This window comes from Mastigoproctus giganteus, chromosome 6 (genome assembly GCF_048544385.1).
Source record: "Mastigoproctus giganteus isolate SK-2022 chromosome 6, ASM4854438v1, whole genome shotgun sequence".
Taxonomy (NCBI): Eukaryota; Metazoa; Arthropoda; class Arachnida; order Uropygi; family Thelyphonidae; genus Mastigoproctus; species Mastigoproctus giganteus.
In genome coordinates, this window is record NC_143580.1 from 43219863 (window position 1) to 43247847 (window position 27985).

General features: G+C 34.2%; 1 protein-coding gene across 1 annotated transcript in view; it reads left to right on the forward strand.

The window, feature by feature from the left end:
• Positions 1-27985, forward strand: part of Wdfy2 (WD repeat and FYVE domain containing 2) — a 134276-nt gene that overhangs the window by 20197 nt on the left and 86094 nt on the right. Inside the window, exons 2-3 of the mRNA XM_090375094.1 lie at positions 19436-19503; positions 27708-27781. Coding sequence (XP_090231220.1) covers positions 19436-19503; positions 27708-27781 — 142 coding nt within the window. The remainder of the gene's footprint in view (positions 1-19435; positions 19504-27707; positions 27782-27985) is intronic.

Consider the following 27985-nt stretch of genomic DNA (forward strand, 5'->3'; position numbering starts at 1 on the left):
TTTTTTTGTAAACTGAGAGGAAGTGGAAGAGGAATTGTTGAAACTAAACAAAAAATGCACCTAAGGTGGGTGGAATCTATCCAGTTATATTAAGGGAAGCAACTAAGGAGGTAAGCAAACCCTTAGCCATACTTATGAGAGCATCTTTGGATTCAGGGGAGATCCCTATGTGTGAAAATATCCCAAACTCACAAAGGGGATCAAAAGGTGATGCAACAAATTACAGACCTGTTAGCTTAACTTCTGTTCCAGGGAAAATGGAGTCACTGGTTAATGAAGTAATGCAGGATTATCTAGAGGGGAATGCAATTTATTTTGCACTTGTGACATTTATTTGTTCAGGGCTGATCTTGTCTGACCAATGTGATTGGATACTATGATGCAGTAACAAAGGAACTGGACGCAAAAAATATTTTTGATGTATTTGGATTTCAGGAAAGCGTTTGCTACTGTTGCACATAAAAAATTTGGATGTACACATTGGAGCAATGTGGCATTTAAGGAAATTCACTGCTATGGATAAAGGGGTGGTTGAGTTGGAGAAGACAGTAGTTATCAATGAGCACTGCTGTTCATGGACTAATGTTATTAGTGGAGTCCCCCAGGATTTTGTGCTGCACCAATGTTTTCTGTATTTGTTAATGATATTGATGAAGGTATATCAGGCTTAATGTCAAAGTTTTCAGATGAGACAAAGATTGACAGTGTGGTTAACAATAATAACCAACTGCAACAAGATCTAGGAAAATCAGGTCAATTGGCTTAGAAATGGCAGATAAAGTTTAACATTGACAAATGCTAAGTACTGCATATGGCTAGCAGTAATCCCAGAGTAACATACCAAATATGTGTACTATACTTGAGTGTAGTGGAAAATGACCTAGGGGTAATTGTGCAGTCAGATATGAAGTTCTCTGAGCAGTGCAGGCAGGTTGCCAATACAGTTCATAGTGTTTTGTCGATTATATACAGTAACTTTTCCTGCAGGGATAATGAGGTGATTGTTCTGTTGTACAGGGCTATGGTGTACTCAAGCTGCATCTTGAGTACTGCATACAAGTCTGGAGGCCTCCTTTTAGGAAGGACATAGATCTGTGCTGGAATGGATGCAGGGAAGGGCAATGAGATTAGTGAGATGAACAAAAGTGTGCTCTTACTAAGAAAGGCTTCAAATTGCAGCATCTGGAGACTAGACACATGTAAGGAAATCTGAGTTGTTTAACACCTTGAATGGTTTGATTTAAATAAATTCAAGGAAGGAGACAAAATATTGGAGGGCACAGACAGGCAAATGTGGGAAGATTTTTTTTTTCCCTTCTTCGCTGATGCTCTGCAATCTTGCTTTCTTACATCATTTGCATCTATTAATATTAAAAACCATCAATACAATCAGTATACTTTCACTCTAGGTCTGTGGTTCAAAAGTAAGAAATTAATCTGAGATCAAAATTATTGTACTTGCAGAGTAACTTTATCTTTACGGGTAAATGGTGTAATTCTTGCTGTTCTATTAAATAGTTCGTCATTACTCAAATGCTCTTAGATAAATTTGTAGATCCAAAAAATTATTCTTTAAAAAAATTTTTTTAAAGAGTTTAGCCGAACTGTATGACCAGTTATTTTTCTCTTTTTTGTTTAAGGTTTTTTATTTACTTTTTCTTTTAGGTACATTTGTATGTGTGTCTATTGTCTTCACCATGTCTGTCTGTGTGTCCATCAATCCATCCCCATATAACAACACAGCTCCCAGTGGATGGATTTTCGTGAAATTTTATATTTGCTTTTTTTAAAAATATTTGTTGAGCCATTCCGAATTTCATTAAAATGAAACCAAATAGAAATGTGGCAATTATTATTTAATTTTTTCCATAGTAAACAAACAAACAAACAACACACACACACACACACACACACACACACACACACACACACACACACACACACACACACACACACACACACACACACACACACACACACACACATTTAAAAAGAACGCAAAAGAGTAATAAATATGCAGTTTTAATTCAACTTGTTCTGTTAAGTTATAAACTTAGTAATTAATTGATAAGGAGATCACTACGTTTACTTTTTTCAATTTTATTACTGACAGAAAAAGAAGAAAAATTGATTTAATTTTAGTTTAAAAAAAAGTCCATGCTCCTGAAATGTAAAACACTGTGTACATATTGTTTGAAATGGGTTTAAATCTATCATAATTTTTTTTTTTTTTTTTTTTTTTTGGCTTTTAATCTAAGTCAGATGGTCAAAAAAAATTATATACCTATGGTGTAACATAAAAGTATAGGCTAAACAAGCCTTCTAATGTTTTGTTTTGGCAAAACTTTGAGTATTGTAGGTTTGGGGTCTTTGTATTAACTATTGAGGTTTGGGGTCCTTGTTTACAGAAGGATGTGAATCTGCTGGAGAAGTTGCAGTAAAAAGGAATGGGATAAATTATTGTTATAAAGATTTATTCCTAGAAAGAGAGACAAGCAACCTCCGTATAACACAGTACTTCTACAACACAGTTTTTCTCTAACATGATTGATAAATTGCAGCAATCCTTGCACAACACAGTACTCAGTTTCACTCTAACATGGTTAGAGAATTGCAGAAAACCTTGCATAACACTGTATTTTTGAGTGGGGAAAACCTGCTATTATTATGTTGGATATAATCTTTCAACATTTCCGTTTTTTTTTTGTGAATCCCCACTATTGGCGTGCTAGTCATTATGCAAAAAAAAAAATTATTGGGAAATCCATGTATTTGACTTTGAAGTGTGCAGTGCGTGACTCTTAAGGTTTTTGTAAGCTTATTTTGGTTTTTATTTGATTGTTTATAAATTTTTCTGGGTATGTATTACTAAACTTTGTTCTTAAGAACTGTACTGGAATAATTTATTTGTTGTCAATTAAATTCCAGCTCTAAATTATGCCTAAGGAAAGTAAAAAAAGCACAACTCAAAAGAAACTTTATTTCTCTAGAATCAAAGATACAAATTTTAGATTGGCCTAAAAAGGGTGAAAGGTATCATACATTTCAAAAAGTTTAAATGAAACAACAATCTGGACCATAAAGAAAAATGAACAGAAAATTAGAACTGCTGTTGCTGCAGGATCTTTCATTTCCGCAAATATGACCTCTTGTCTTTGCATGCCAATAATTGAGAAAATGAAAGAAGCATTTAAACAAAAGGCACTAAAAATTTATAACCGTTTAAAAGAAAATTTGAGAATCTTCTGTGAACCCAAAGTTTGTTGCCAGTAAAGTTGGTTTGTGCAATTTAAAAACTGCTTCTCATTACATAACATAAAAATTCAAGGGGAAAGTGTATCAGCTGATAATGCAGCTGCCAAGAAGTATGGAGGAATTTCAAAAAATTATTGAAGAGCACAGATACACACCACATCAAATTTTCAATGCCAGTGAGACAGGTCTTTGGTGAGAAAAAATGCCCAACAGAATGTTTATTTCAAAAAAAAGAGAAAACTGTGCAAGATTTTTAGGCATAAAAAGATCGTGTAACATTACTTATGTGCAGTAATGTAACAGGCGATTACATGATAAAACCTATGCAAGTTTATAGATCCTCTGATCCTTGTGCAATGAAAGGTGTAAATAAAAATGTGTTATATTGGAAAGCAAATAAAAAAGCTTGGGCAACTGCCTATTTATTAAAGAATGGTTTCTAAATTGTTTTGTGCCAGCTATGGAAAACTATTTAAAGTGGAAAAATCTAGAGTTAAAATTTTTATTACTATTGGATGATGTGCCAAGTCATCCAAACTTCCAAGTAATGTTCCTATCACCTAATACAATTTCTTTAATTCAGCCATTAGATCAAGGCATTATATCTACCTTTTAAAACTCATCAGAAAATTGTTATAATAGATTTTGGAAAATATTTATTCCGAATCTATTGAGGTGATCGAGGCACGGAAACATTTTTCAATTGTGGACTGTATTTGAATCATAGCATTATTGCTCAAAGAAGTAAACTGTCAACATTAAATGAGTGTTGAAAAAATGTATGGCCAGAGTCAGTACATTTATGAAATATGGTGGAACTGGCAGAAAACGGAATCAGTGCGATAGTAGAACTTGCTAAGTCGGTTAGAGGGGAAGTTTTGATGATATAACTACTGAAGATGTTCAAGAATTTCTGGTAGAAATAGAGGCTGGCAAAGCAGATTTGGTTGAAATGGCATCAGAGGTAAACCAAATCAATTCAGAAGATGACAGTGCAGATGAAAATTCTATAGTTCCAAATTTTACACTAAAAAGCATACGGGAAGGCATAACCTTAGCCGAGCAATTAGAATCTTATTTTTTGAATGCAGATCCTTCAACTGAAAGTATTGCATTCATATATGATATGAAAGGAGCACAAAGTTCAAAAGGGAGCTTCAAACGTGCTTAGTTCCATACCATGAAATTTACAAAGATCTATCAAGCAAAAGCAAACAAACCCAGTTTACTGATATTTTTAAAGATGCAGAAGATACGTGAAATCTAGATGCTGCAGAAGAAGGTTCAGAAGGGGAAGATATTCTACAACAGAGAAAACATTCTCATTTGATTGTGCTTAGCAGTGATGAAGAGGAAGAAAATTAAATGAATGTACATTATCTGACATATATGTATCACAGTTTGTAAGATGTTTGCTCAGTTATTACTATTTTTAATAAAAATTGTTTCCAATAGTTATAATAAAAAAATATGGTGTATTTTTGTTAGCTTTTGGAACGTAACCCCCCCCCCCCCTTTGTATTGGTTCTTAGTCCCATATAACATGGTTTCTCACTACACAATATTTTATAGGAACCTAACTACCATGTTATACAAAGGTTTCCTGTACTCCAGTTTTGTGAATTGCAAAGTCTAGAGCAGTTTTTTTCTCTCATTGTTTGTGTGCTACAAATGAGTTAAGTTTCAAAAAAGATGAAAGCTTATCTGTCACATTAAGTTTGAAAGGCAAATTATGAAAGACTTGTATACTGGATCAAATTTAAAATAAAATAAAAATGTTATCAAATTTAAAATATTTTAATAAAAAAATTTGGCCAAACTTGCACTAAACTATTTATTTATATATTGTCTTTTCTATGCCATTAGTTGTAATTCATTTAGCCTCATATTTTTACATTAGTTTTTACTTAACTCACTGCTCATTATATATATATATATATATATATATATATATATATATATATATAAATAAAAAAGCCATTATTCATTAAAAATTGTTTACTTAGCTTACTATTCTCTAACAGTGTAATTTATATATATTTAAAAAATATTCCCTTCATGGCAGATGGTCAGGGGATTCACAGATATCTATTCTGGAAGCTGAGATATAACTGCTTGTGTATCAAGTAGATTGTGTACAGATTTTTATTTTATTTTTTAAATCTGCATATTTTGAAATATGGACAAGCACAGTTTCAGATAGGGTTACTTTTGTGTGCTGATCTCACTGTTTTATTATTGAGCACAATAAAAGAAAATGTTTAATTTTGAATGTCTTCTGGTTAATCCCACTTTTCTCTTTATACACTGTATAGAAATGCATGAAGACTGCCATACCTAATAATGTAATACTGTATTCCCTTGTTGTCCATTTAGCTACATCAATTACTGCAGACAACCAGATCAGGAATATCACTTTCTTTTGTTGCCTTTCTAACATGCTAGTGTAGAAAGCAGTAATCTAGCAAATAGAGAAATGCCTGTTTCTGAGTGTTCTGCCAACCCATGAGTTGTAATCGATATCCAGAAAATTAAAATCCTCTATAAGACATTCTAATTTGCTGTCTCACTCTCTTTATATGCATAGTTAATTATACTCATCAGTTTCATTATTCAAAATCTTATGTGATACTGAAATTCCATACCAAAACCATCTAAAAGTGCCCAGATGCTTGGGAAAATAATAACAGATACAAGTTAATAACTACAGTATAGTATAGTGCATATTTTATGTTGCATATATTTTAATTCTGTTACGGTGTATAATCAGCAGGAAATTGCTGTACAGGTACTGTATGTATATTATATGTCTGTACACATGTACAGCGAATTTTGCAAACAAATGCATTCAAAATTAATATAAAGTAAAACTGTGTAACTCATTTTTCCATTTAAAAAAAAAAAAAAAATATGATGAGATTGCTGCTTTCATTGATTACATTTTTATTTACAAATCTGACACCAGCAACCCGAGACTTATTCATACCTCTTGACCACTCTGGAGCTGTGTAACTGATAAGGATCATCTTTGAAAATTGCCAAGGCCTTTTCTCTTAATAGAAAATGCTTTCAATGTTTTTTTGAAAGTTAATACATATGGGGTTGAATCTGTTGGGTTTTCTTCAGTAGAATTTGCCTCTCTTCTCATAGCTCATCTAATTTGTTCATTGCTTAATGCATGGTAAGAACAAATTAATGACATCGTTCTCATCCACATCTTCAAAGCCTGTCTTTTGACAAAGTGATGATTTAATATTTCAAAATGGAAACCTCATCCACATGGTGATCTTCATAGTCATGTACGAGCTGGCTTTTTTTTTTCTTTTTTTTTTTTCCAGATAAGATTCATGTACTTGATACATCAGTCCAGGCCTCACAGTTAATACCAATCAATCTTTGATGTTAAATTCTTGTCAGAATTCCTCTATTGATAGTTTGTCTCTGTCTGTTTTAAAAGTTGCTATAATTCCTTAGTCCATGGTTGAATGAGGTTGTGCTAGAAAGTATGAACTCAACTTTAATATCTTGTGAAAGATCTGCAGTGTTTGATGGATGATTTTGAAGCATTATCAAGATTTAACATAATTTTGAAGTTTTGATTATTTCTTGCACAATATTCCTTTCTGTATTGATGTAACTGCTGTTGTCATATACTAGGTGATTGCCTGACATTCATTATGTCATCTATATTAATCCTTTCAAGTGTTTTAGCCACAGTCAGCACGAGGGTGGGAATCCAAAAACACTTCATGCAAGCTCCTGAATTTTTTATTTTGATATTTAGATTGGATTTAAGTGGAATGGCAGTCCACTATGCAAAGGTGCATCTTCCTTGGGAGAATCAGATTTCTAGTTTTTTGTTTAATTCTTTACATTTTTTGATTCATACCAAATGGATTTGGAGGTAAATTTTATAAATTATATCAATTATTGGTTGTATCATAAGATTTAATGTTGTTACAAACTTTTTAAGTTATAACTAAAATATTTACATAGTAGCATCACTAATATTAGCATTAGTTGAGGTATATGATGCAAGAAAGCAAGCTTATATAGCACCAGCAAAAAAAAAAAAAATCCCCATTTCACTCACCCTGTTTAAGCTATCAACTTCCCCAACAACAGATGGAAGTCTGTTCCAGCAATCAACTACCTGCTGGCTAAAGGCTAACTTCTGTACATCTATTCTACGACTGTCTTTCCTTTTTGAATCTGTGCATCCTCAGGTTCTTAATCTGAGCAAATGGAAGAATCCTGTCAGCATTGGGCCCGCTCAAACCAATCAAGGCCTTGTACACATCATTCGGATCACCTCGCAGGTGCCTAGTCCCCAGATGCTGCAACTTGCAGAACTTAAGCCTCTCTTCTTCCTTTCTGCCTTTCTTTCTCTCACGAAGTTTGTTGCCCTTCTCAGTACTCGTTCTAGCAACTCTATATCCTTCCTAAAATGAGGCCTCCAGACCTCATTTCAAAATGTACAGTATTTCTTACTGCAGTCACCCCTTGAGTACTGCATACAGTACTCAAGGGGTGACTTAACCATTGCCTTATACAAAGGGATAATTATCTCCTTGTCTCTGCTAGCAAAATTCATATATATCATTGATAAGACTCCATGACCTGCTCTGCCAGCCCATCTGCACTGCTCAGAGAACTTCATATCTGAACTGCACAATTACCCCCCAGGTCTTTTTCATTCTCCACTTCCCTGAATGTAGTACCACACAGTTGGTACGTTTTTTCTTGCGTTACTGCTAACCCTTTGCATTTGTCAGTGTTAAAACTTCAGTTTCCACTTCTCAGCCCATCTGCCTAACTTTTCTAGATCCTGCTGCAGTAGTGTACTGTCTTTACTGCCATTAACAACCCGGCCAACCTTTGTATCATCTGCAAACTTGGACAATTAGCCTGATATACCTTCATCGATATCATTGGTAAATACACAAAACAACTATGGGCCTGGCATTGAACCCTGTGGGGACTCCACTAATAACATTAGTCCACATAGAGCAGTGTCCATTTATTACCATTCTATGCCATCTCACACCCAACCATCACTTTATCCATTGTAGCAACTTGCCCATAATGCCATACCACTCCAATTTGTACAGTATGTCTTCCATGTGCAATAGCATCAAAAGCTTTCCTGAAATCAAAGTATATGATATCAAAATTATTTTTTGCATCCAGTTCCTTTGTGACCACATCGTAGTATCCAATCAAATTGGTCAGACAAGATCTCCCTTTAACAAACCCATGCTGTGTCTGAACTATTACTGTGAGTCTTGTCTAGGTGATCCTGCAACACTTCTTTAACCAGTGACTCCATTAAATATCCCTGGAACAGAAGTTAAACTAAGCGGTCTATAATTATTTCTGTCACCGTTTAAACCCTTTGTGAATTGGGGATACATTTGCACATCTCCAGTCAATGGGGACCTCCCCCGAATCTATGGATGCTCTCATAATTATGGCTAAGTGTTTGCTTACTTCCCTCACTGGCTCCTTTAATATTACTGGATAGATTCCATCCACCCCAGGTGCCTTTTTTATGTTTAACTTCAACAATTTCTCCTCCACTTTGCTTTCCGTTATTATAAAATCATTTAGTTCCCTGTTAAAGTTTAGTAAACTTCTGTCCTCCCCTTCCTTACAGAATTCCTCACGTGTAAATGTAGATGCAAAGTTCTCATTCAGTTTGTCAGCTATCTGAGTAGGATCATCAACAGTCCAACCAACAATATCAGGTGGACCAATCTTGATCTATACTCTTCCTTCTACAGTTTACAAAGTAAAGATGTCTTTGTTGTTTTTCCTTGCATCTTTTGCCAAGGATTTCTAGTAATCAGCTTTTGCTTGCGTAACCTCCTTTGTGACTTGATTACAGACTAGCTTATATCTGCCATAGGCTTCTGTGTCACCTGATAATTCATATGCATCCCATTCATTTTTTCTTCTCTGCCACGAGCCTCATTACTTCGTCTGACATCCATTTAGGTCTAAATCTTGTACAGTATTTCTTAGTTGGTATGAAAAGCCTAGCAGCTTCTGAGATTAATTCCTTGAAGGCTTCCCATTTAGAATTTGCTGTTTTTGACATCTTCAGTTGATTCCACTGTATAGAATTTAAAAACTGTCTGAGATCACTGTAGTCACCTTTGTGAAAGCAAAAACCATTCCCTTTACCCCTGATGTAGTTACATCTTTAAGTAAATCCCACATCATAAAGGAAATAGTGGTTCCTTTATCTGAAAATTCTTAATGCATGAATAATTATTACTGATAATCAGATCAAGAGTATTACTCCCTCTGGTTGCACCGTGAACATGTTGCTGTAGAAAACAATCCTCCAATAAATTCACAAAATCTTGCCAGTGTGCAAGTGACCAATCCACAAGTTCCAGTCAATGTCTGGGAAGTTAAAATTCCCTCCTCCACACAAGATTTTCTGATTTACTGGCCCACTATTTCTCTGCACAATTGTTCATTGTACTCATCAGACTCATTAGGCCTACAACACACTCCTACTCATTTTCCCTTTTCCAGTGTTTGTCACACCAAACTGACTCAACATTGCAGTGTCCACCATCTCAACTGGATTGCACTTCCTTAGATTTTAACTAAAGTTTCTTAACTAACTTTTAGTTTCCTAACTAACAGCATAACCCCTCTTCCCTTCCTGCCTTGTCTATCCTTTCTGTACACATTGTACTCCCCAAATTCCAATTCTGCACTGCTTATATCAGTGTGATGCCATTGTCTCTGCATTTCCTCTACATTTCCTATTAACTATTAGAAAGACACGATATAACCCTAGCAGCCTATGTATTGTTAAATCCGAACACAACAACAACCATGTCTCTGATATCCCAACAATATTTGCCTTTGATGTGTTGACCAGCACTTCAAATTCATTAAATTTATTTACTATACTTCTAGCATTGGGGTTCATGCAAGTATACATGCACCTGTTCTTACTCTTAGTTACCCTAACACAGCCAATGTATTTACTTGTTCCATAATGACTCCCAGCAACTTGCTCTCTAGGCTGCTGCTCATTACAATTGAAGCAGTACAAGAATCACTTTAGTCTCTGTCTGTGGCTACTGTCAATCTTTTAATCTGTGAATTAGTAGTTCTCTGATCCACCTAACACTGCCTCAATAGCATCAGCAAATATTCTAGCACCCTTTCTATTTAAGTATATCCCATTCCTGTAGAAGCACTCTCTCTCTTGCTAGTAAGCACAGACCACGCTGGAAAAATTCTATCCCATGAGCCTTGCACAATCTTTCCAGGGCCGGATTGATTGACAAGGCTCTCATCATATGCTCCCTCCTATCGTGTCTGGGCAGAATTGAAGACACTTTTAAATTTAACCATAACTTGCAACTTTTTTTGAATATTGAGCTGTACTTGTTAAATAAATCTGCAGATCTCTTACGGTCATTAGTTCCAACGTGTACAACAATATCAGCTTTTGTGCCCCTAAAAGATGATATCTTGTTGTTCTACAACATCATCAACTTTTGCCTCTGGCAGTCATACCCTGGTCCTGTTCCACTTATCCTTTTTGCATAATATATTCCCCTTTTCCCTGACAATAGTCACCAACAATAACTAGCTCCTGTGGGACCAGCGCATTCTGCCTTGGATATCGTTGCTGTGTTGCCTGATGCACAGGAGTGAGCTTCTGACATTTAGTCAGGCAACCGAAAGCTTGATGGGCCCGTTATATTAATTTCTTCGAGGGCATATACCCTACTCCTCAAACTCTCATAAGTACCCATCAGAATGCTGAGTTGGCGCAAGTTTTATTCACACTCTCTGCACCTATAATTAATTAATAATTTATGTAATTAAATTAAATACAGTAAACCCTCGCTAATCCAGATTAATTTGGGGGAGAGGTCATAAGTGATAATCTGAATTATTGAAGCAAAAGATAAGTCTTAAAAGAACAAAAACTTAGAACACAAATAAATGGAAAATTTAATAAATAAAATATAGGTAGTGCTGATGAAAGTAAATAAAAAAGTATCACTGTAGATCCTTTATTTAAAAACTATAAAAAGATAATACATTTATCCTTCTATCGATGGATAAATGTATTGTCCTTTTATACATTTATCAGGTAGCGCTTGATTCGCATGCCAACGCTACTTGATCATTGTTGTGAATACCACTTAAATACAGCTTCTTCCAGCAACACTTCTTTTGGCTTTTTTAATGGCTGTCTATTTGATACACTGCTTTTATCACTCCCACATCGAATTTTAAAACAAATATCTTTATAGATTCTTTTTGTTTTTTGATATCTGACACAATCTGTTGGCCCATACAAAATTCTTCAGCAATTTTTTTTTCCCAGGCACGCCATTTTCAAGTTGTTGTTCTATCACTTGTGCTGGTTAATGATAGTTAAAGTAATTTTTCTTTGTATTCCACTTTTCAATTCTTTAGAACTCATAATTGTACAAAATATGTTAACTTATATACATATAGATGTATAAAAAAGTACCCAAATGAAGCGATATAAGCAATAACATCTGTCCGACTCGAAAACCATACTGAAAACCATGCAAGTCAATGTAATGTGTGTTTTGTCTCTCTCTGCGCAGTCAATCAGCAAGCAATGAGAATTACTCATCTGCCTTCCTAAATCTCATGTGTCTTTAAAAGTACTTAACTGTGAACAGAATTTTTCATATTTCGATCCAGATTAACGGTAACCAGATTAGCGAGGTTTTACTGTATAATTAAATTAATAAGCAAAGTAAACAAATACCGACAGTGTGAGCTACAAGTCCACATCAGTGCAAGTAACAAGAACATTATGCCACAAGATGTAAAATCTCCGTACTGTCACTGCAAATATAAATTACAAAAAAATTATTATTGTAAGTACAAGTTCAACATTTTTGATAAAGTATACTGATGCACCTGCTTGCAAATGGTCTTTTTATGAAAGAGTAATGTTATTTTAGCCTTTTCAAAATGATGAAAAGTACGAGAATATTTTTGTTTTCTCTTGTAATAATTAATCAAATGAAATTAATGCTTCAATTTGTAGTAGTAGTAGTGGAAAATGATACAAGAAAGCAAGCATATATAACAGTGAGAGGCGCCTCCGTAGCCAGGTGGGAAGGAGCAGCAGTGCGTAGCACACGCTTCTTGATTAGACCAGGGTTCGAGCCCGTCACCACCAAATTCGGAGGATGCGGAAAGGTCAGGGAATGACCACCGCATATCATGGAGCAATATGACCTTAGTTGCTAATGCTCCTAAAAACCAAATAACAACAACATAACAGTGAGTTGCTAGCACTGTACAACCAAGCCACAAGTGGATGAGCAAACTAAATGATACAAAAAAAGATGAAATTAAATTAACCAGCAGAAGCCAGTACTCATCCAGAGAAGTACAGCAGTGTAGAATCCTACAAAGATTAAGATGCAACAACCTAGAATAATGCAACTCAACACTCATTCACAAATCCAAAAAGCAAATATAAAGATAAACAAAAACACAAAAGGAAAATTTAAGGTAGTATTGGCAAACCTTCATGCCAAAAATAGCTGAAACAAAAATATAAAAAATTTTGCACACCATAGAAAAAAATATATAACAATTTGTGGATGAAAAAAAAGACACTTAAATTAGTAAGTACTACGGTCCTTATTGTTATTATAAAAATGTAACAGTACTTGAAACTTTTAATGAAAACATTGTGGTACTGTATAATTCTGCATATAATTACATATAGGAAAATACACAGGTAGCTTCCTACATGTGCCCATATTTTCTTATGAATACCATTAGTTCACCATCCTTAGTTTAGGGGAACCACAGTAACCACTTTGTATAGTGGCATTCATGGTCGGTTTGATTTCTGTAAGCAGGCCGTGACAAACAACCATTTGTGAATTTAAAGTAGCATGCATCCTGATGAGTTGTGGTTTTTACCAATCTTCCTTCTGCATCATTATTTATCTTGGAGTGGGTGTCAGTATTTGCTGTTGGGATCTGTGCATAGGTATAGAGTCTACATTATTCCCAGTTTCAGTTGTTTCTCTGTTTTTGCCAAATTTTATACTATTGTACATCTTTGGGTTAATATTAGCTCTTAGGGTTAATGTAATTTTTCCTCCCCTTTTTTTGTATTGTATTGTTTAGTTTATTTTAGTCTTAGTTATAGTTAGTGGCAGCACCCCACAGCCATAACTTGTTGCAGTTAGCAGCATTTTATGCAAATGGCACAAGTGTTAATTTAATCTGGTTCATCGTTAGCTGATCAGGCAATGTACAATCTTATACTGTTAATTAGTCCTTATGTTTATGTGCCCAGTAGACATTGAACTGACTACTAATGCACTGGTCTTAATGCTCACAACAAAATAAACATAGCATTAGTAGTAGCAAATGATGCAAGAAAACAAGCCTATGCAGCATCAGCCAAAAAATAAATAAAAATTTAAGAAAATTAAAAAAAAAAAACTGATACTTCCCATATCACCTGTTCATCCTCACCAACAGTTTGTCTAGTTCTTCCTTGAATCTATTCAAACTACCCACCTCTACAATATCAAATGGAAGTTTGTTCCAATAATCCACTATCTGCTGAATGAAGGCAAATTTCCACATATCTATCCTGCATTCATCCTTCCTCAATTTGAATTTTTGCCCTCTCGTGTGTAGTATGAGCAAAGGGAAGGATGCCATCAACATTCGGCTTACTCACTCCATTCAGAGTCTTAAAAAACACCTCAGTCTGATATCCTTGCAGGTGTCTAGTCTCAAGATTCTGCAGTTTGCAGAATTGAAGCCTTTTCTGGTGAGATCACCCTTTTGTTCCCCTCACTAATCTTGTTGCTCCTCTCTGCATCTGCTCCAACAGATCCAAATCATTCTGCAAATAAGGCTTCCAGACCTGTAACCAGTAATCAACATGTGGCCTAATCATTGCCTTATACAATGGTGTAATCACTCCTTATCTCTACTGGCAAAATTCCTGTATATCAGACAAAAACCAAATGGGCTGCCCTGGCAGCCTGTCTGCATTTCTCAGAGAACTTCATATCTGACTGCACAATTACCTGCAAATCTTTTTTCATTCTCCACTACCTTGAGTGTAGTACTAGATACCATGTAGTTTATGTATAGGAAAATACATATACCTTTTGTATTGCACTACTTTCAAAATGGAATTACAAAAAAAGTTAAAATGCCATTTATTTTAGAGATGAGATGCTGCTGTAACACTTTTTTTTGGGACTTCAAAACATCTTATGAGATGATCACTAGTGACAATTCCCTTAGACAACAGCAGTGAGCATTATGACCATTGCATTAGCTAGGCAATTAAAATCCTTCCGACTACAAAAATAGTGAGTAGTATGAGAACATCCTATTTTTAACATTTTAAAAATGCCAAATAGTGTTAGCTACTTATAATTTCAAACTTCTTACTTAATATACTCATGAGGCCTAACACTGAAGAAATTCTTTACCACTTTTATAAGAGAATTTCACTACTTATCTGATGGGAGACCAGAAAGTCTTGAAGCAGGGTATGTCATCATTCAAATAAATAGCATATTAACCATTTAGCAATGTAATTGTTTGAAAGTAGTATGCAATACCAAGACAATCCATGGTTAAGGCAAAGTTTGTTTTGTTGTGGGAATTGCTCCACTTTTTTTTTTTTTATGAAAACCTCAAGCACAAGAGCTATTAGAACCTATAGTACTTAGTACTGTGCATGGATTGAAGAATGTGAAAGAAGATACTTATTGACAATAAACTTGAATTTCTGTAGATTGTAATTTTCAGGAAAAATGTATCGAGAGAGGTTGTTCCAGAAAATGGAAGTTGGAGGAATAAATGAGGAAGAAGGGAAGTTAATTCGGTGAGTTCAAAATTGGGCAGTAAAAGGATGCTGATTGATTGTGGTATGTGATTGGACTGGTTTGGAAGAGAGAGTGGGAACTCTCTTTCAGGACAGTGCCCATTGACGTATCTATATAAAAGACATGCAGCAGAAACAGAATGTCTATGAGACAGAGAGTGAAGAGACTTTGTTAGAGATGAGGCATTAATTAACCTTACTGCCCTCTTTTGAATGGAATCTAGAAGCCTGAGAGAGCCATTGGGGTTACTGCCCGAGATGTGTGAATAATATTTTGTAGTAGAGCAGATTCTGTATTTGTACAGAGTGAGCAGCCGTTTAAAAAAAAAAGTAACGCTGACAGTGGAAAAGAACCCAGTTTTTTAGATGCAGAGGAAGCAATATTTGTGATATGCTTCTGCTGAGAGAGAGAGAGAGAGAGAGAGAGAGAGAGAGAGAGAGAGAGAGAGAGAGAGAGAGAGAGAGAGAGAGAGAGAGAGAGAGAGAGAGAGAGAGAGAGAGAGAGAGAGAGAGAAATTATAAGTCAGGGTAATTCCTAATAGAGATATGTGGTCTTGTCTAGAGATCTGTGTTGTCGAACATAAACATAGCAGCAGGAGAATCCTTTTTGAGAGATATAAGAAAGATTGAAATCAACTCAAATCAATTATTAACTTATAATATACAAGAGGAAAAGAGTAGAATAAAGAATTGACCCTTGGGGAACACCAGCATTAGTGGGGAAGTCAGAAGACAGTGCCAACTACTATTCACTCACAGTAAATGGTAAGAGGGAAAACTGGATACCTATTTACAAAAAACAGATGGAATATTTTTTAATGATCAAAAGCCTTCGAAATCAAGAGCAAATGCTTGAGTTTTACCAAACTTTTCCATTGAATTTGTCCATAGATGGGTAACATAAGCCAGTATATCACGAGTGGATTAACACTGATGGAATCCATATTGGCAATCGTTGTCAAGGTGGAAGGTTTCTAGATAGTTTAGAAATTAGAGGTGAATACAGTTCTCCATTACTTTAGAAAGAGTAGAAATAAGTGCAGTGGGATGATAATTGGATGGGAGGGATTTGTCACCCTTTTTTAGGAACTGGCTGGATATGAGCAAATTTCTAATCAGAAGAGAGAATAAGAAAGTGTAAAAAGGGCAACTCAGAACAGGAGTAAGCTTAGGAGCACAGGTTTTGAGAAAAACTGGAGCAAATACCATAAGGACCTAGCACTTTCTTGGCATCAAAACTATTCAAAGTTCTATTAAAGAAGGCCACAGGAAGCATTGAATGGAGTGTACTGGGAATGGTAAGAGGTGATTTACCAAGATCATCAATACGTGATGCTAGCAGGTCAGCTTTATCTTTAACTGAGGTGGGACTAGAGATGGGCAAAAGTCATAACTAATAGCTTTGGTAAGGGATCAGAATGCTCCACTACCATTTGGACAAAAAGCAAGTTTTCTCTTAGCCTGTTCAAAATTTAGTTTGGACTGATTATTAACTGCTTTTCAGTTATTGCAAGCCAAATGTGATATGCAACATTCTTATCTTGATCAGCTTTAGTATATTTATTGGAAAACTAAAGTTGGAAAACGTGATTTTAAGGTGGAGTGTGGAATACGGGACTTCATCCCTACAAGAATAATTTCACTGACACAATATGAAAAAATTTGACAATTGAAGATTCACAAGGAGGTGAAAGAAGATATGCACAATATTCACGATATTCATGGCCATTCTCAATCTCAAAGATATTCAGGAGATTGAGAATGGCAATGAGAGAAAGGCTCCATTGGAGAAGAGTCCATCACCAAGTTGTGATCTGAGGTGCCTAGAGAATAATCGCCAATCGCCTTGACCATGTACTTTGAAAGTTTGTGAGGAAAATCTCAAGTGCTGGCTGTGTGGTGGGGATTATTCAGTATTCAGTAAATAAATGAACAGTCTGTGCAGCGTCATTAGTAATTGCAAAAGCCTCAGCATCTTGACCAGCTGGGTCTGTTGACTAGAAACAGAAGACAGATGGAGTTGTGAACTTTAAAATCACCAAGGAAAATTACCTACCTAACGTTTAGGAAAGTTGGACTGGAGAAAGTCAAGTTTAAAGAGAGGAAGTCTGAGTTCCAAGTGATTAGTGGAGTTGGGAGAATGATAGAGGCAACAGATGAATTTTATAGAATAGGGCAGAGGGATTTTAAGCCAGAGAAGATTGAAAAGAGGAGATTCCAAATTACTAAGTCTCTCACAGGGAATATCAGAGTGGACATATGTACAAATACCACCTTTAGAGTGAAAGGAATTGGACAGCGGACAATTGAAATGAGTAGCGGTTGAATCAACCGACTGTTGGGATTCTGTTAGAAAAAATAATATAAAAAACAAGTTTTTCGAAAATATACCTTAATTACAATAAAATATAAGGTGCAGCCTTTACCGTTTTTTAAAATGAGGCATTTTATGTTGCGGGGGTAAAAACCACACCTTATACTTTATTGGAATTAAGGTATATTTTTGAAAAACTTGCTTTTTATATTATTTTTATTTTCTTATGTTGAGGATTAGCTGGACCGAGCGACGATCCAACGAATCTGTCTTGAACGAGATTCAAGAAAAGCGGCAGCTACTCATGACGGCGGCAAAAAGACAATCTAAAATTTTAGGATACACCTTAAGACATAACAAACTTTTAGTGAATATCTCAGAAGGAAAAAAAAGAAGGGGACGACCAAGGAAGAAAATTTTGGAAAACCTAATGAGGAAAATTAACTTTAGGGGATATGAGGAAATGAAACATTCAGCAGTAGACAGATGTATGGTTGCAGCGACAAGGCAAAGCCCTTAGAATTCGATGATGATGTTTTTTTTATTATTATTATTATTATTTATTTTTTTTTTATGAATAGAAATTTTCATACATTTTTTATAAATAAAGTATGATTACGTCAAAAGAGATTGTTTACAAAATTACACCCTTCTAATATAAGAAGTGGGGAAAAAAGTCCAAAATCCAGGTAGCCACTATATGACATGCAATGGCTGCATGGTGCACCACTTGATAGATTTAGCTCAAATTTTGATAGAATGCATTGTCACACGAATTAGGAATATGTACAAAATTTCAGCCTTCTATCTCTATTAGAAGTGACTGAAAAAGCAATTGGCAGATTTGATGACAGAGCCAGTAACTTAATATAAGGTATATAAAAAGTACTTAGGGCTTGACATACTCTAAGTGGAAATGGACTTCGTTGAGATTGGAAGTGAGATCATATATATTCGTGAAATGAAAATAAGGAAGTGATTGAAAGGTTTAGATCTTTTCTTAGATAAGTTTGTTCTATTAGTTTTACTATTCATGATGTATTCAATAGTAAGCAAAGGTGGGGAGGAAGTGTTGTACGAAGTAATGAAATTTTTGGATATGGCATACGCAAGGCACGAATATACACTGCTCCTTGACATTACATGGCTTTGACAATTCCCCCCCCCCCCCTGCATACACGCTACTTGGACTCCCTTCAGTCACTAGTCACTATCTGGTAGAGTAGATGTAGTGAGGTTATATACTAGTTGATTCCAAAGTCTCCTAGCCAGTTACCAATAGGTTCAGTCTGGTAGCCGGCCTGCAAACACCATTTTAGAACTATTCCCTTAATGTAAAGGAGACCCAATTGTTTGACCTCAAAAGACATCAATCATACTGCATGTTGGAAGAGATTTTGGGGGGGGGGTTGTGGGAGCTCTGTTCTGGAGAAAAAATGGATTTCACCATTTCAATCCTCCAATTAGCAAAGTGGTGGTAATGCCTGTGTAACACAGTGGCAGCATTCTTCTGTGTGGCATGGATGTGACTTTGACCCCCTGCCTATGTTGTTTTGCACCTGGGGTGGTCACCTCTGGTGTAGGTGTCATATTTCAGGACTTGAGAGTTCGAGACTTATTAACTCTGGGTTATACTCGGTTACTAACAGTCCCACTATTACGAAGGTACAAGCAGAGAATATGGTTATCTATGTTTTGTTAGCTGTAAAATCAAGAGAACAAGAATGGCCTGATTTTTCCATCATTCTCTTGTGTATTCTTGACCTTAGGGGGAAACTGGTCCTACAGAACTGGTCTTACTATTTTAGCAGATTTCTAATACTTCTGAAAAGGTATGTAAAATGATAAATGTCAGTATTAATAGAATGTCAAATTTTAAAAAAAAAAATGAAATTTACTTTTTTTTTAAATTTACATAAATACTAATATGCTTTATTTTTTGCAACTTTTCCTTCTAGGACTGTAAGAGTTTGGCTAAAAAGAGACACCGGACAATATTGGCCAAGTATTTGTCATTACATGCCTTGTAAGTTTCTTATAGTTTATTATTATTATTATTTTAAATAATAATTAAAATAATTATAGTTATAATAATTATAGTTATTCCAATATTATTATTTTTAACAGAGTAGAAAATCTAGCTTGTTCCTCAGGCAATATGTTTATATGCAACTTAATTTTTCCCTAGCCACTTTGAAATGATATGCCACTCAGTTAATTGCTTTGATGCATGATTTTATTAGGGTTATCCCCAAGATTTCATGTGAATATCTTAACCTAATTTGATGATCATTGTCTTGATCTTTTTTAGGTTAGATTAGGGAAACTTGATTAATGAATTCACGGCAAACAAAACATTAATAGTTCAGTAACTTCCCTGTGAATTTGTTTTGCAAATTTCTCTAACCCAATATAAAAATTATACACTATTTTAGGTTAGAAAAACATTCCAAAATGGTTATTGAATTGCCAAATTTAGAATAAAACTGCTTGTTCTTTCCTTTGAATTAATTTGGCAGATTTCCTTAGCCAGTCCTCTAAAATCTACCAAAGAACCATTTGGATAGGTTTGGTAGTTATTCCAATATGATTATACTATTTGTGTTATAATTTCCACCCTAATTGCTCACTGATATCAGGACCACAACCTGATATAGTAAACATTTCCCAAATAATTATGGTGGGGAATAGAGCTGGACAAACTCAAGGCATGAAATTAGATATCCCTGAGCAGCCATGGAAGTGGAAGAACTTGCAGCATAAACTTTTTATATTGGATGATTAATTGAGAGGCAAATCATTTCAAAGTAGCTAGTGAGTGGATATTGGAAAAGATATCTGCTCAGTGAAAAACCCAACCTAGTAATAATAATGAACCTACTTTTTTACTATCCAGTACTAGTAATAATAAACCTACTTTTTTACTAGCACATTACTTGTAAATTGTGAATGAACTTGGAGAATTTGCATACTCTGCACTAAAACTGACAAACATTTGGAGAGATTCATTTGTCCGTCCTTTCTGATAACTATTCTGATTATTTAAATTTATTCAAACCGTTCACATCATGAACAATTCAAAGTTAATATTGTTTTTTTTTTTCTTTTCTTTTCTTTTTTTTTGTTTGTTTTTTTTAGTATTGATCTCATTTTAAATCTACTAATTTTACATGTTTTTGCATGTAGATAACTTTGTTAATATCCTCATTAAGTTTTAAATTTAAAAAAATTAAATTAGTATATATCTGTTACTTTTTTTTACTTTTTCATAGTACATTTACCGTATATTCCAGTGTTACCATATTTCAGTATACAAAGATACTGAAACTGAGCGGGTGGTTGATTGCTGGAACAAACTTCCATCTGTTGTAGAAAGTTGATAACTTAAATAGATTCAAGGCAGAACTTGACAAACATTTGGAGTGAGTGGATGGGTGAAATAAGGGATTTTTTTTTTTTTTTTTTTTTTTTTTTGGCTGATGCTATATAAGCTTACTTTCTTGCATCATGTGCCTATGTTAATGCCAGCAGTGGGGAAGATGGATCGCAAATTAGTAACACATACGACATACCCGATATCCTTCCTGATGAGGTAGAACATGGGTTGAAGAAAATGAAGAATCAGAAAGCTCTGGGGGAAGATGAAGTTACTGTAGAGTTGTTAAAATTGGGAGGACGAGACATGACACAAAAACTGGCAAGACTCTTCACAAAATGCATTAGAAAAGGTGTGACACCTAAGGAGTGGAATAATGCAATCATAGTTTTGCTGCATAAGAAAGGAGATAAATCAGAAATTGGAAATTATAGACCAATTATCTTGTTATCCCACATCTACAAGTTGTTCACAAGGGTCATTACTAACAGATTAGAAAGAATACTTGATGAGAATCAACCGAAAGAGCAAGCTGGCTTTAGGACAGTATTCTCAACTATGGATCACCTTCACGTAATATCACAGCTAATGGAGAAAGCAAATGAATATAAAACACCATTATGCCTGGCATTTGTGGATTATGAAAAGGCATTTGACTCCATACAGCATAAGGCAGTGTTTCGGGGACTGGAAAGACAAGGCATAGATACCCCATATATTATGATTTTGAAGAAAATATATGAGAATGCTGCCTCCTTTATTAGACTAGACAAAGACAGTAATAAATTTAAAATTTGAGAAAGGAGTTCGACAAGGAGACACAATATCTCCGAAGTTGTTTACTGCTGCCCTTGAAGCTTTCAGAAGATTAGACTGGTCGCAGAAAGGAGTCAATGTGAATGGAGAGTACCTAAACCATTTATGATTTGCATGTGACATTGTGGTCATAAGCCAAGATCCCAAAGAATTAGAGGAAAATCTTAATCAGTTATGCAGAGTTAGTAAGAATTTTGGACTAATGGTTGAATTATGGCTAAAACAAAAGTAATGATGAACAAGTATGCACAGAAAGGGATATAATGATTGAAGGAGCAGTAATTGAAAAGGTGGAGTCATATACTTATCTGAGACAAGCCATTAACCATAATAATAATGATAAATGGCTGAAAGTCAAGAGAAGAATAAATTTTGGATGGATAGCATTCAGGAAATAGTCACATACTGAGGAGCAATATCCCAGTTTGTCTGAAACATAAAATAATGAACCAGTGTATACCATCATGATGTATGGAAGCGAAACTTGGACACTCACCAAAAGAATGGAAGAGAAGCTGAGAACTACACAGCCAAGAATGGAATGAATTATATGAGGAGTCAGACTCTTAGATAAGAAGAGAAACACATGGATGAGGTTGCAAACTCAAGTAAAGGACATTCTTATCAAAGCTAAAGAACTAAAATGGTCTTGGGCAGGACACATAGCTCGAAGACATGATGACAGATGGACTAAGAAAATAACAGAATGGTACCCAAGAGGAATTAGAAGAAAACCTGGAAGATAACAACGGAGATGGACAGATGAAATTCATGAGTTTGTGTGTTGTAAATGGATGGCCATTGCACAAAACAGAAGGAGCTCGAAAGTTGCTGGAGAGGCCTTCATCCTGCAGTGGATTGAAAATGGCTGATGATGATATTCCAGTATATAAGTTGCTATGTGAAATACTAAAAGGTTGTCTAAAATTATTGGTTGATTTATACAGAGTATAAAATCCTAAGCTTGAGCTCAATGTTAGACAGACATAAATTAATACCACTCATGCACACACACTTTTTTTTTTTTAAATCCAAGAATTTGTTCACCAGCTGATTATATTTCATGGAACTTGTCATGTGTTTTGTTTTTGGGTTTACTTTTCGAGTCCTTGAAAAATAAACTGAGATTTTAAATGTTATTGTGGTACTTAACAGGGAATGGCTCGGTTACATAAAGAAGCCTTCCATCCATATACATATACACAGCATCAAGGGCAATGTCATCACTTAAGTGTGTAAGTTTTGGTGACCTTCTGCATAGGGGGTATATTGTTTATGCTTGGCAATTTAATTACAGTTTGCTGTGGAATGTAATAAACTCTTTTTACTTAAAAGAAAGGACAGAAATAATTGGATTAAAGTAAAAACAGTGATTCTTAACCATCAGCAGGTGCACAAAAATTGAAATTCCTTCGTGGCATCAAAATCGAAGTTAAAAAATTAATTTGAAGTTACATTTTTTTGATGCCACTTTTATTTTCAATCTTTTCTGAACACAACTGTAAAAAATCCATTTTTTATATTAAAAATATATATCTTTAATTTTCGAAATTAAAACTTTCTTTTGACCTGTCAGTGAGTCCTGTTATTGCCATACTGGCATACATGCAGTTGTATGCCAGTATGGTAATAACAGGAGTGACCACTGCATGAAATGTGGTTCTACACTTCAACAGTTTGATTCCAGATGACACTTCCACATCACAAAGCCAGAATGCATTACCAATTGGAGAAAAGCCAGCTTGCTATCAATCACTGTGTGACAGATGCCACTCATGCATATAATTAGGTTTAAATTAATTCATGAATTTTACCTAATTGTGTGTGAATTAACAGATTTCTAGACTTTTCAGTGGAGAAATCAAAGAAAACATTTTCAAAAACAGCTATGAAGAGCTTCAGCTCTATGGACAGAATAGGTGAAGCATGAATTTCTGAAATATTGTCTAGGATCTCATGAGCCTTTCACACCTGACTAAGGTTAATGGAGATTTTGCTGTAATATGCCTCCACTATACAAGATGCAAAAGATGCTTGTAAAAAAGACTGTAAAAAATATGATTTTATTTGACCTACACAACAAATTTGTGATTAAGCATGAATTTTCAAGGCAGAAAATTGAATTTGACTTGTTAGAATATACAGTACTTTATCATCATATGACTGGTAAAATAGTGTAGTATTTTGGGTATGTAGACATACCTGTGTATGTATCTGTGTGTATTACTGCTAAAATATTTTCTTAAATAACTGTAAAATTATTTTATCTTAAAGATGTAATAATGCAGAATTCATCCCTAGTTTGCCTGTAGTACAAATGAAATGGGACACCAAAACCATAATTGCAATACCCTCTGCAGCATCATGTAAATAATTTAAAATTGAAACACTTTGGTTCTTTCTTATTTTTGTTGCTCCTTCCTTTAATTTACACAGTAAGCAACTTTTTAATTATTTTTTATTTTAACTTCACATTTGTTTTTCTTTAAAAATATAAAAACTGCTGAATCCATATATGGTAAGATTCTATTACAGTGAATAACATATTTCACTATAGCAAAAGTGGCTGACATCTGGTGAGTATGGGCTTGGCACACCCATGGTCTTGAACTGGATATCATCATTCTTCTCTTTCTTAGTGATTCCCTTCTACTTCTGACTCTTGTTTTCTCTCTCTCTCTCAGGGTAATTCAGAAAATTTTGGTTGGTGCAGCATAAACCTCAGGCCTCCTTGCACCATATGGCTAATAATACAGTAGACCCTTGCTAATCTGGATTAATTGGATGGGGGAAGTCATCCAAATTAAGCAATAATCTGGATTAGTGAAGCAAAAGATTGCTCTAAAGACAAAAAAAACTTGGAACACAAATAAATAGAAAATATAAAATAAATGAAAAAAATATCACTGTAGAACCTTTATTTAAAAACTACAAGAAGACAATACATTTATCTATCGATAGAAGACTCAGAAGTTGTACAGCAGACTCAATTTACCGGGACACTTCAGGACTACAAAGTTTAAAAAAAAAAAAAAAAACGGAAATCAAAATTCAAGTAATAAATATAAAAGTATAAACAGATGTTTTGCTAGTCGTAAATAAGCAACAAGAAGCGGCATTATAAGTCATGATTGGGAAATGAATGTACCTATTACCCCTGCTGTCCTCATACCTGCTGCACAAAAAAAACAATGGAAAGAGAATAAATGTTTAGTTTGTTTTAGTGAATTGCATGGATTGTTGTGTTCCACCACCACCACAAAAAGATCAGTCTTTTTTTTTTGCCAATTTTTTTATAGTAAATGTTTTTTTTTTTTTGTTTAGAAATCGCAAAAATGATGGGTAAATGCAAAAGAGTTGTGCTCTCAATTAAACAAAAACTTGAAACTATTCAAAAGTTTGAAAATGGTGTATCCGTTAAATCTTTTTTGAAACATTGTAATGTTGGTAACCAAACCATACGCAACATCATAAAAAAAATAAAAGGAAGCTATTAGATTTTGCGGGCACATCTGATAGCATTAAAGGCACGACTATCAGAAAACAATGACACCGTCTGCATACAAAGACCTCGACAAGGCAATGGCATTGTGGTTTAGCCAACAATTCATAAACGCATAATGTACATATAAACTTATGTACGTATAAAGAAGTATGCAAATGAGGTGATATAAGCAGTTACACCTGGCTGACTCAGTCAACAACAATACTGAACAACACGCAGAATAATGTGATGTATGTTCCGTTTCTCTCTCTCTTTCTGTGCAGTCAGAGTGACTCATCTGCCTTCCTAAATCCCATGTGTCTTTCAAAGTACAGTACTCAACTGTGAACGGAATTTTTCATATTTCGATCCGGATTATCTGACATCCAGATTAAGTGTAACTGGATTAGCGAGGGTTTACTGTAATAATAATAATATTTTCTAAGCCCCAGATGACTTTCCCAATTATTAATACTTGTTGGAAATGAAATAGTTTTGAAAAATTCAGTATAACAAATTATTTTCAAAGTCCTATGCTTAAAATGTATTGGTTTATAATGAAAGAAAAACTATTCAAAAATTATAAATGACAATGGCCCATGTTGTAAATAGGCTATGAGATTATTCACTTAAAGAAAAAAATGGAGTTTTCAGAAGATGCAGCAAAAGAATTTATTATCACACCCTTGATTTACTGTGCTTTCCACCTTTTTGATGATTATGCTTCTTTTTTTTTTTTTCCCCTTTTTAATTTTTTTTTTTAACTCCTGCACTGAAGTTGAATTTTTGTGTTAATTCAGGGGAAAAAAGTTAAACATTAAAAACAAAACTGATGTATTAATATGAAAAAAGTAACAATAAGTTGTATTTACTGCACCATATTTCTAAATGCATGGTATTTCTTATAAATGATATGTGATGACACCGAACAAGATATTTTCATAAATATCTTGTTCAATTGATGACCTTAAATGTGATGACACTGTACAAGATATTTTTACTTTTGGTAATATACGCAATTCATCATTTTAATTATTTATTATTGATTTTAAATTTCATATAGTAAAATAAAGCATAAATTACTACTCGTGTGTATTAGAAAAGCACAGCAGAATTTATTTATACAGAATTCTTTTGAAATAATTTTCAGTGTTATTTATTATAATGAAAATCAGGCAATAAAATTTGTGCATCCCCAAATCTTGAACTACATAAATAATTACTGTAGCAATGCATAATGGTATAAATAGCTCATAATCAACAGCTATTGGCTATTTTTGTTTGGTTTTAATGCAGTGAAAAAAGGGGTACAAATTTTAGATTTTTTTTTTTTACCTTAAAAAAAAAATCTTTTTTTATATAAAAAGACTTTTTTCTTAAAAAAAAGTCTTTTTATATAAAAGACATCTATGACACGACTGGCAGGAAATTGGTATACAAAGTTCAAGTTTATTCCTAGGATATTTTTTGTATTTTCTGATGGTAAAAATATACATAAGGCTGCTTGAAGTTAAGGAACTTTTCTTTGAAGCCCTTGGGAGGAAGCATTCTTGAAGAGGATTTGGTGGATTGGGCATATGGCTTAATAATGACAAGGGTTACTGCTTTTACAAGTGAAAAGGCTGTTTATGCATGAGCTAAATAATTGTAATATTCAGTTTCTTTTCAGTGGGAGATATTTTGGCAAAAATAAGTAATGAATAATAAATTAATGATGATAGCAGTTTGTAGTATAAACATCACCTTGCAATTCAGAAAGAATTTAATCAGTAAAGTGGGGTCTTGTTCATATTTTTGTAAGTTTTGAGCAGCATGTGGTACGAGGAAATTTGGTTCGCTCGTGGTTCCTTTTGATAGTTAACCATCTTTTCCCAGGAGTGATACTGATTACAAACTGTTTTACTAATTTTTTCTGCTTTATGGAGTTAAGTAATATCGTAGAAAAATATTACTTCTTTGCATATAATGCCATTCATTTTGCAATCAAAGCTTGCAATTTAACAGTTTGGTTTAAACAAACTATTTGTTGACAATATCATTATGCAGCAGTAGCCTGCTTTGGTTGCAGTAAGTTCATATAAAACCCAAATGCCAAACTGAGAGAGAGAGAGAGAGAGAGAGAGAGAGAGAGAGAGAGAATCTAATCAATATCAATTCACAGTTAAGTTCTGAATTTGCCAAAGCGACTTTTTTTTTTTTTTTACTTTGTTTATTGGAACAACCTTCCTTACATTTCCTGAAAGTTACAATTTACAGAAATTCAAGTCCAGTGTCAACAAATGTCTTCCATCTTGCAAACCCTTACACTGTACTAAAGTACTAATGGGTCCAATAACTTTTTATATATATGTGACTGGCACTCAGTTATAGAGTGCTGAGAGTAGCATTTATTAAAAGATAAGTTAACCAATTCCTTATTAAACATTTTTCTTTTATTCAATATGCATTAGGAGCAAAATATGTCTAAGTGCTGTGTAAAAGAGAAAATTATTTATCTTTATGAACTTACAATTTATGATTATGATAATATCAGTATCTCATATCCATTTTATAGCTCCAGCTACAGCTATGGAATATAATTCAGAAACTAAAAAGCTTTTTGTTGGAATGGAAAATGGATCTATATCAGTACGTATACTTTTTTTTTTTTACTTTAATATGCTTTTTTTAATATAAAATTAGCAGTAGATTAAGTCTTCAGCTGTAACAGTGCAAGTTTAGTTAGTTAATCATTAATTATATATTAGTCAGAAAACTTTTATCTGAATTAGTTTTCAAACCCAGTGAAAAAATTTTAATCTGACAAATGGCATTGCAGCAGCAGTAATTGCG